Genomic DNA, 10,223 nt, shown 5'->3' with positions numbered 1-10,223 from the left:
GTAAGACTATTCACTTTCTTGAATCCTACCTTTTACTATTGACAAAAGGAGTTATGTGCTTCTATGATTTTAGATCGAAGTCCAGTGGAAAGGCATCGATAATTAAAACCACATTCGTTTATTTCCAACGAAGGAAACTCTATAAAGTAAATTTTGAAAAAATTAGAGAATATCGGTTTAATAGGAATATAGAACGAAAACAAAATTATTTTATCTATTTATTAAATTAGATTTTAAGATTACTTTTATTTAAATATTTTAATAAAATATTTGACAAAAAAATATTTAGTAACATGATTAGATAATTATATGTCTGTTTTTTTGGAGTGAAATAATATAGAACAATAGTTGAAGGGCTAAAATATAATTAATCCCTTATGTTTTTTACATATATAAACTTGAAAACATACGTAAATAGTGAAGTGCAGGGTAATATAATCTTTGGTAGACGCATATAGTACTTATAACAAGAAGAAAAGAGAGCATGTTATCAGGTGTTTATAAATAGGAAAAGAAAAGGCAATGACTTAATGAGCAGAGCTTCTTCTCTCCCAACATCTTTTCACTAGTAAAATGTAACCAGGCAAAACAGTTAGGAAGTATTACTGAATAGAAGAATAAACATCAAAGCTACCTCAAAATGTTGTTTTAATACAACATCAGTGCATGTTAAAGGTTGTTCTGAAAAATTACAATCAAAACCTGAGTAGATTCAACACCATCTACAAAACATCAGATGCAGGGCACTAGAATGATTGGTTATTCTACTTGGTGGTAAAGGTATCTGCGGAACGGCAAAGAATACACTGAGTTAAGCTGTGAGCTTGATGGAAGGGTCTCGCTGAAAGATAACTTATGTGGGCAACACGATCTGGATGATAACATAAATCTGCGAAGTTAGGATGACACAATAAGGAACTAAATCAAGATTGAAGAACTACAGAAGGAAAATACAGAAAAATAAACACTTTCTCCTCTTCTGTTTGAATTTATTGTCCTTCTCATGATATATTGATATGATGCATCTTTTACTTGTTCAGTAATTTCAAGTAAGGATGTCCATTCTCAACTTAAAAAAAAAAAAAGATAGCATCCTTTTGAAAAGGTGACATGGCAACTCATGATATATGAAGTCATATTAGCCGATAGATTTTTCTTTTATTTATCAAATTAAGGAGAGAACTAGTATATTAGCAATGGCAGTAGGATAAAGGGTATCATATTGGCCCAGTTCTTTATAGAACCAAGAAGTGATCAAGCTCGAGTTGATATTACAGCGAGCATGGACTTAATTCAGTTTCAACTATTTTGAGCAGAGCCAAAGCCTATCTTAGGATCTCTTTGCTGCACCAAGTACAGGCATAAACACAATAAATTCAGTCCTAGAAGTCCAAATAGCTTAAAAAAGAGAAACAAGAGAAGCCCCTGATATTCCTTATGTCAACATGATGACGCAATGAGAATGAGTTTTCTTCTATTCTCATAATTTCTTGCATATATAAAGTCCTAGACTCCTTGTCAAGTTATGGACTTAAGAGTTATTGAAGAAGTGTCTTCTACAGCTCTAACTAGAATGGCAATAAATCCACGTTCAGAAATTGAAATATTTCTACTTCAACATTGCAAAAGAAAATCAGAGAATCATAGTTACACAGTTTGAAGACTCATTATTCGGTAGTATGAAAAGTGGTGCTTCACATAAAGCTACAGAATATGTTATAATAGTGTAGTGGTCTAGTTGTGCAACAACGTAAAGGCACGGGATATTTTATAATAATATGGAAAAAGCATCAGCTAATAGGATATAGCCTAAATAAGATTGGACGAAATGCTTTACTCCCAGCAGCACTGAGGAGTCTGTTATAATATAAAAGAATCTCCAAACAAGTATTGTCAAATGAAGGAGCCCTTTAGCTCTAAAAATGTTACATATGTCCCATTAAAGTTTGTTCAGAAATTGGTTAAGTGCATGAATATCAATATTTAGGAATTAAAACTTATTTTTACAGCAATTTGAAGAATGCGAAAGCAGAAATTTATAAAACAAGTCACTGGAAAAGGAGTGTACCTTCAGCTTGATAACTTCAAACTTTATACTCATGGACATGCATCCATTTTGTAGATGACCACTTATTCCCTTTAATAACGGGGCATCCACCTGCAAGGAACAACCAAGATGATATAAATAGCTATAAATAGACTATTTTACAATAAAATCAAAGTAATTGGCCAAGTGCAATAGTTACAAGTAAATAAATCGGAACTTATAAATGATGCAATGCAAGTTTGCAGAAAATAAAACCCAAAGACATTCATAAAATAAAGAAAATGTTATGCTTAGAGTCAAACATTTTCAGAGTCCTGGAAGAAGCTTTTCTGGATTTTATGATCATAAACACTAACCATGTAGACTTAACGGGTCTAGACTGGCATCTGGATTCATGCTCCAGAAAAGTAAGGCATCTCCCATTCTTGGCTTGACTGCAAGGCCATTTTTGGCACAGTCTGATAGTTCATCATACCATGGTAAAGAACTACTATTTACTTTGGCATCAGGGAAAATTGTCTCACCACCTTCTTCAACATCAGACCTGTATATATTAGTATAGATCAAAGTATCAAAATTCATTGCTGATACTAATTTAATACAAATATAAGCGCAATGAAGGTAAGATGTTCATGATACATACAGATACATGAGAAGAGTAGCCATCCTCTGGCCTCCATTTTTCGTATTAAATTCATCAAGGAAGTAGTCGAAATGAGGTTCATACTTCTGCCCAACTTCGTAATGCAGAACTTGGAGTCCCTCCCCATGCTCTATATCACATTGAATATCAAAGAAACAAGGAAAAGAGCACCAAAGTTTAGGCACAAAAGGAATATACACTTTACATCTGTGTGTAGCGGTTCCAATAGAAAAGGTATTCATACGTATGCAGAGAAAAGTACATTTCCATCTGTTGATCTTTTGATATACAGGAAGAGAGTTTGTTATTCTCCATATTGGTACTTATATGAAACTAAGTCTTCCAGATGTATAAATCCATCACATACCTACAGGTATAAAGGTGTAATCCGCTATCCTTTTCTCAATGGCTCGGATGATTTTGTCTCTTCCTCTTTGAAGAAACATGCCTGAGCTTGTACGAACCCTGACAGACATAAATATAGAATCTAAGCTAAGAAGACTTTTAACTCCTCAAATATTGAGAAATGAAAGATATCCTTGGTTCAGACCTGCTGTCTTTGCTCTTGCCAGTAGTGCTATCAACAACAGTTGACTTCACCATATGAGGCTTTGCCAATTCAATCAAATACTCACATTCCTCCTTGGACTGATTAAAATATTGGATCAGCACTTGTAACATTTCAATCAACTAGCATCATAAAGGTCAGAGGAACACGCAAGAAAATATGTAACAGGAACTGATCTACACTCAAAAAGAGCAAATGAGTCTGGAGGTTGGCCTAAATGTTCTCTCAATGTTAAGATACAACAGATCTTAAACTAGGCATAATCTTGACTTCAATACTGTAGTTTATGGAAGATAAAGGTTAGCGAAATATATGCTGTTCTCATATTGAACCACATTATGTGGTCCACATGCAGTCAGCCATTTTTGCGGACTTGCTCTTCCTATATCAATCCAATACAGCTGTAGTATAGCGCTTAGAGGGCGAGTCCGCCACGGTGGTCGCCACAATCATTCTTTAGAACATTGACCACATACATCTGAGTGCCCTTCAAAAATGGTTTTCTAATGCTTCTCTGTTCAAAGCATGCATTTACCTTTCAGGCAAGGAGAATGTATAACATGAGAAAGGAAAGATAGACATGGAGAACCTAGTGAGGTACAATTTTCAAAGTTCAGTAGGTTTTGCTACATAAGAAGAATTGACAGATCCCAGGATGAGCTAATTTTTGTTTTATCTAAGTTGAAATGGGCCTTCTCTTGCAGTCCTCCAAAAGCCACTACATCTCTTGAATCGGTTGTATGGTAGTTAAATGGCACCATGAAGTGTACCACAAGCTTTCCGTACATTGATTTCAGCTGATCTCCGTTAAATAACCACAGCTTAAATGCCAGAAACTTTTACATAGAGAAAACACGAAGAGTATGCAAACATAATCGGTTGCAGGAGGATCTAGTACCCCTATGGCTAAGTTAACCAAGAGAAGAGACAAGTCTTGAAATAACCTCTTAACGAGGAAACAAGCATCAAGCTGGAACGCCTAGACGTGCACAAGACAATACATCCTATCGGGAAAAAAAAACAAGCACGAGAGGAGCATAAATTTTGAGAAACTTCTTCTAATTGTTGTATGAGATCTATAATACAAAGTTGGATTTTTATAGCATAGAATAGAGATCAAAGCAGAGACACCAAAAACCAATAATTCTCGCACGAAGATTCTTTCCATCCCAGATGGGGCTGCATTACATCCACGTACGTCGTACTAATTTAAAAATCACATCTTTCTATCATCAAAGTACATACTTTACAAATTCATCAAAGACTAACCATTAGATCACTAGAGAAAGGAGGGGGAAAAAAATCGAAGAGAGACGAACCAGGAAGTTATGATAGACAAACGCCCTCGGCTCCCACGAGACGACCTCCGTCCACTGCGCCGCCCTCTCCCCCAACCCGTCCCCGCTTCAACCCATTAAAACCAGAACAAATAGATGAGCAATCTTTCCGAATCTAACAGAAAAGGAACGCAACTTGGAAGCGGATCGAGCCGCCTCACCTCGTCTCGGAGGTCGATCTCTCGTGGACCGAGTGATCAGCCTTGGGGGAGTTGATTGGGAGAGAGAAGATGCCAAGGGCGAGGAGCATGATGAGGAGCACCGATACCATGAGGAGGACCGTGAGGGCCACCGCGTACGGCGACGATCTCCCCTTGGGGAACACCTTCGGTGGCCGGATAGTCCTCATCAACGGCCGGGATGACGGCATCGTGACGTAACACCTCTCTCTCTCTCTCTCTCTCTCTCTCTCTCTCTCTCTAGATCTGTGTATCTCTGGTGATATACTTTTGGTAACTTTTGCGCTCTTTCTGGAAGGTTGAGGTAGACGTCGGAGTTTAGATTCGGTACGGGAGGGAGATCTTTAATTACGGGCGAGGAGGTCTTTCAATCGGTACGTTTTCCGCGGCATGAGCAGCAGGTTTGGACGGAGAAACTGGAGTAGGTGGCTCTCGTATTGGGATTTTTCCAGACTTACAAACTAGCTCAGTTCTAATTTTCTTTTTATCGAAATAGATTGCTCCTGTTACTTAAAATATTCTAATTTACTGCAGCTCTAATAAAAATATTAAATTAATTAATATTTTATCCCTAAATAAAAATAGGGATCAGTTTAACATTTTAGCCTGATACTAAAATGCTAAACTGATCAGCGTTTTATGAATATAAATCTTTTTAACTTGATCTTAAATTTCAGTATTTAAAGAAAAAAATTGTCCGGCGATAAAATACTGAACTAAAAACTCTAATCAGTTAGCATTTTTGTCTAGTCCTAAAACGATGAATTGATCAGCGTTTTATGTATATGATTTAGCCCACATTGTGGGAAAAGTATGTAGGCTTAATATTTAAAAAAAAATAGATGATAGAGAAAATATAAACTATAGCTGAGATGATTGACATTTAATAGAAGAGATAGTAGAGAGAGAGAATCTAAATTGTAACTGAGATAATGTATAATTAAATGTTATCTAATCTAGGGACAAAATAATTATTATAAATTATTATTAAATTATATTTTTTTAAATTGTATGGAATAAGATGAGAGAGAGTGGTAAAAAACTATACTAGAATAAGGTAAGATGTTGTTTAGTTACAACACTAGAATAAATTTATTCTTATTCTACAAGTGAACAGGGAGGGCTAAGTTAACGAAGCCTAATTTAGAAAATGTGCAAATTAACCCTTATATAGTATTTAGATTGTAACACTAGATAACCCTTTATGAGAGTTGATATTATAATATTTTAAATAGTGCAGGGACAAATTATACATTTTCATAATTAATGAGGCAAAATAATATTGAGTCAAAGTTTAGGGAAGTAAACTATATTTAAACTTGAGATGAATAGGGTTTAATCTTTATCAAGCATCCATCACATGCAGCCAGGGTTGTATAGGGATAAAATGAGAAATGATGACTATAAATCAGCAAAAGGCTCGTATAGCTAATTAGGTGTCACTTTTCTTATTCCCTTTTTCTTTTCTCTTGATAATAACAACCCCTAGACTATTTAGAGGATAGTTAGACACCCCCAAAACACTTGACCAAATGATACATTGGGCTGTTTGGTTGTCTTCATCTGATTGAATCAGGATAAATCAAATAGATGAGTCAATTCATGAATGTTTGATACATATAGGAATAATCAGTGTGTTATTTGGTTGGATGGATGAATGGGCAATTTATAAAGATTAGAAATCAGTGGCTTACGATGTTAAAACCTTATTTCTTTGTTGAGCATGTTGGCGGTAACAATCTAATTCCAAAAAGTTATAAAAAATTTGATCGAAAATAAGTAAATAAATTTACAGATTACAGAATGTTAAATTCTATATAGTCGAGTGTAATGTTGGACACTATCTCCTTAAGACCAATTCGTCCTCTACCGATTGATTCTAGAACAATAGAAGTCGGTCTCCTAAGATACAACGATTGTCTTACACTCGAAAGAAAGGAGCTATTCGAATGCTTTACCAAACTTCGAACATGTATCAAGCAAAAAATTAAATTTGGACTTGATCTACGCGCATCGCCCTGCTCGATTTGATTCACGCACGTGTGAGTTAAATTACATAATAACATTTACCCACAAAAATAGGTACCTCTTTTAGGGCCCAAAGCCTATAAAAAGTTTATCACTTATATACCATACTAACATTTCTCAAATATTTAATATAGTACTAAACTTATTTCTCTTTATTTTCTATTACCCTAATACTCACTTTAGAATCAATTTTCATTTACTTTTCTTCATGAATTTGACTAAGTAAATATATGACAACAAAGTACTATTTAAACTAAATTAATTTTACCATTAAATCATCATTAATAATATGTAGACCCTACTTAAAACTTAACTCAAAGTTAATAAAAATTCGTATCCCCAGGGAAGGACAAGAGATGTGAGGACTGAGTAATTCTAGATGAATAGATGCTATCTCGGTGTCTTTAACATCTTTATTTCTGTTGTACTTTGGTATTATTCTGGTCCTAGATGTGTTAGGCTTTGGTTTGAGACCCCGAACTCAATTAGTTAGTCTCATCTCTTAGTCTTGATTGTTTGAAAAGTAAACTTGATTAAATATGAAAAAAAAAAATTAAAAAGATTAAGGGTCTCTGAACTATCTCTGAACCGGTTGAACGGAGATTTCTAAACTCAAAGCAAAATTTGGTTGTAGTCTTTATATCGGCACTATATGTGGTTGCTGCTGCTGATGTTTTACTATGGTGATGATCTGATGTTTTGCTGGATTTAGTTGTATGGGTTGTTATGTTTGTTAGGGTGGTTTCAGATTAGCTGTTGGAACTGGATCTTGTAAGGTTATATTTTGTCGATAGGTTGTCTGGCTGGTTGTGTTCAATTTGTTAGAGTGGTTTTTGATTTGTGGTTAGAACTGAATCTTGTCTGCTTGTAGTTTGTAGAGATGCCAGACTTGCTTTGCATTCTAACTTCTGAGGGTTAATTAAGTTTCTGAATGAAAACAAGTAGCTACCTTTTTGTGAAAGAAAAAAACGGAGTCATTTATATTAAAACTTCTAGTGAAAGAATGATAGAAAATTCGACAAATAATATATAATATATATTCTATAACATCTTATATTATATTAGATTACTAATAAAAAAAACCATGTTAATCCTAAAAAAAGATATAAATTTAATATTTTTTAATATCCATTGATTTGTCTCAGAGTAGTGCTATGAATGTGGCAAGGCATTATGCTGTTGACTTTTAGGAATGAGCACATTTGGTGTAGGATGGTTCATTAATATCCTTGTCTCTCTTTTCTATTTTTCCTAAATAGTTTCTGTAACAATAGAAGATCCAAACCTAAAATAGGTTTGGAGAGAAGAGAAAGGAGAAGAGGAGAAGAGAGGATTTTGGTGAATGTATTTCTCCTCTTAATGATAAAGGGGCATAAGCCCTATTTATACAAAGTCACCATATATCTAAATAGATAAATAAAATAAAATCAAATAACTCTAATACCCCCCCCCCCCCCCCCCCTCAAACTCAAGGTGGATCATAAACTGAGAGTTTGCTAACTAAATACTCAAAACGCGGAAGAGGAAGTGACTTCGTGAAGAAGTCAGCAATCTGCTCCTCAGTGCTAAGGCGATGGAGAGAAATGATGCCAGCTCGGTACTCCTGACGAGTGTAGTGCATATCGACTTCAATGTGCTTCGTCCTCTCATGAAAAACAGGATTTTCAGCGAGCTTCTTAGCACTATCATTATCGACATAAAGAGGAGTTGGGAGGGGCAATGGAACACCCATATCATTAAGGAGGCGACGGAGCCAAACAATCTCTTTAGTCACCGTACACATAGCACGATACTCTGACTCAGTACTAGAGAGAGACACCACATTCTGTTTCTTGCTGCGCCAAGAAATTAAGGAGTCTCCCAGAAAAATGCAGAAGCCAGTAGTAGACTTCCGATCAGACTTGTCACCAGCATAGTCTACATCGGAATAAGCCCGCAGAGCTAAAATGGAAGTCGATGGTATGAAAAGAGAGCGGGTAATGGTGCCACGAAAATATCGAAGAATACATGATATATTTAATTATACTTTGTGACATGCATAGACTTACTATCCTAACAGCTTCCTACAAAGATATAAATTTAATATTTTTTAATATCCATTGATTTGTCTCAGAGTAGTGCTATGAATGTGGCAAGGCATTATGCTGTTGACTTTTAGGAATGAGCACATTTGGTGTAGGATGGTTCATTAATATCCTTGTCTCTCTTTTCTTTTTTTTCTAAATAGTTTCATTGTCGTTTGGAAGAAGTGGCATGAGAGTTGCTACTTCCTAAGTAAACTTTCGGCTCCTCAGGAAGAAACGTAGTGAAGATTTTAGAAGCTTTTTTATAGTTTTATTTGTGCTCGAATCAACAATGTTACCCGAGAGCAAGACTGATAACTCGGTGGCATATACAACTCCCTCACCTGGAAGAGGATCATTCACTATGCAATGACCTCTCTTTGTCTGTGTCGATAAATGCAACTGTGCCACCAATCCATTCGAGAAGATTAGCAAGCGGGGTATCTTGTCAAACATAAATAAACCTGGCCTTCATGATCTTGGGTTTTCTGATCCCATCTACACATGGTTTAATCCTCGTACTAACTGGTTTTTAAACTCCCAACAAAAGCGAGAGCTGTATGTTTGGTATATGATCTACGATTAAGAGTTCTCAGAAAGTCAGAGCGACCGGTTGGCCGACTACATCAGTGGTATGGGGCGTCTCCTTATGAGTTTTTGCATGACCTACTGACTGGTTGCTACTCTGTGAATGTCTTAACGGGGCTTAGCTAACTCTAAATGGTGCAATCTCCTTTAACCACAACCACATCATCTTGGATACCCCACCGGTGAAAAAAATATGGAGGCCCTTTCGGTTCAGGACGGAGAGCCGGTGACTAAAGTCTTCAATCCTTCTAGCAACTTAGGCCTCTCTCACTCATCAAATCAACTTGTTGGCCAAACTAGAAAAAGAGTTGCTAGCTCCTGTGTCAACATGTCCCCAAAAGCTACTCGATTTCACTGCATGCTAGGGTTGATAGTAGGAAACCACTACTTCAGATTGGCCTCATGGATCCTCTCCCTCGCATCATAGCTACAATTGGAGAGTCTTACATATGCTCTAACCAATGCTTTGAAATATTTGGATGGTGAGAAAAGACTTCCTGTTTAGAGGTATTGTGATTGGGATCCACCCTAACACCTCTGTCTCATGAAGGCTAAATTCTGGGACCCTGCAATAGCGTGACGTGTAGTGAAATAGTTGTGCAAGACTATATTTAGTGGATTCCTAATCACCCTTTGTGGGAAGGTTTGTTTTACGGGTTATAGTAACCAGTAACAACACTGTGCCCTGACTGGGCAGTTCTCCACGCTATCCTTGATTGAAAATAGGGCTGTCAAGCTCGACGAGCTGCTCGGCTCGGTCAGAGCTAAGC

The 10,223-nt window shown here is 36.3% G+C and overlaps 1 protein-coding gene across 2 annotated transcripts; it reads right to left on the bottom strand.

Moving 5' to 3' along the window:
• Positions 1-475: 475 nt before the first annotated feature.
• Positions 476-5,234, bottom strand: LOC140771457 (probable prolyl 4-hydroxylase 3). Of its 2 annotated transcripts, none has more exons than XM_073113023.1 (8): positions 4,757-5,234; positions 4,578-4,662; positions 3,241-3,338; positions 3,058-3,155; positions 2,691-2,820; positions 2,404-2,591; positions 2,069-2,158; positions 476-889 (listed from the first exon to the last, which is right to left on the bottom strand). In XM_073113023.1, exons 1-7 carry the CDS (start codon positions 4,963-4,965, stop codon positions 2,085-2,087), a joined length of 882 nt encoding a protein of 293 aa, XP_072969124.1. In that variant the 5' UTR covers positions 4,966-5,234; the 3' UTR covers positions 476-889; positions 2,069-2,084. The 2 variants fall into 2 exon arrangements, with proteins under 2 accessions (XP_072969124.1, XP_072969125.1); XM_073113024.1 differs by having other exon boundaries at positions 476-871.
• Positions 5,235-10,223: the final 4,989 nt, after the last annotated feature.

The sequence above is a fragment of the Typha angustifolia genome, chromosome 11, assembly GCF_048772165.1.
Source record: "Typha angustifolia cultivar Huaian chromosome 11, ASM4877216v1, whole genome shotgun sequence".
Lineage (NCBI taxonomy): Eukaryota > Viridiplantae > Streptophyta > Magnoliopsida > Poales > Typhaceae > Typha > Typha angustifolia.
The sequence above is the reverse complement of the archived record's forward strand: the minus strand, read 5'-3'. Positions and strand labels throughout refer to the sequence as shown.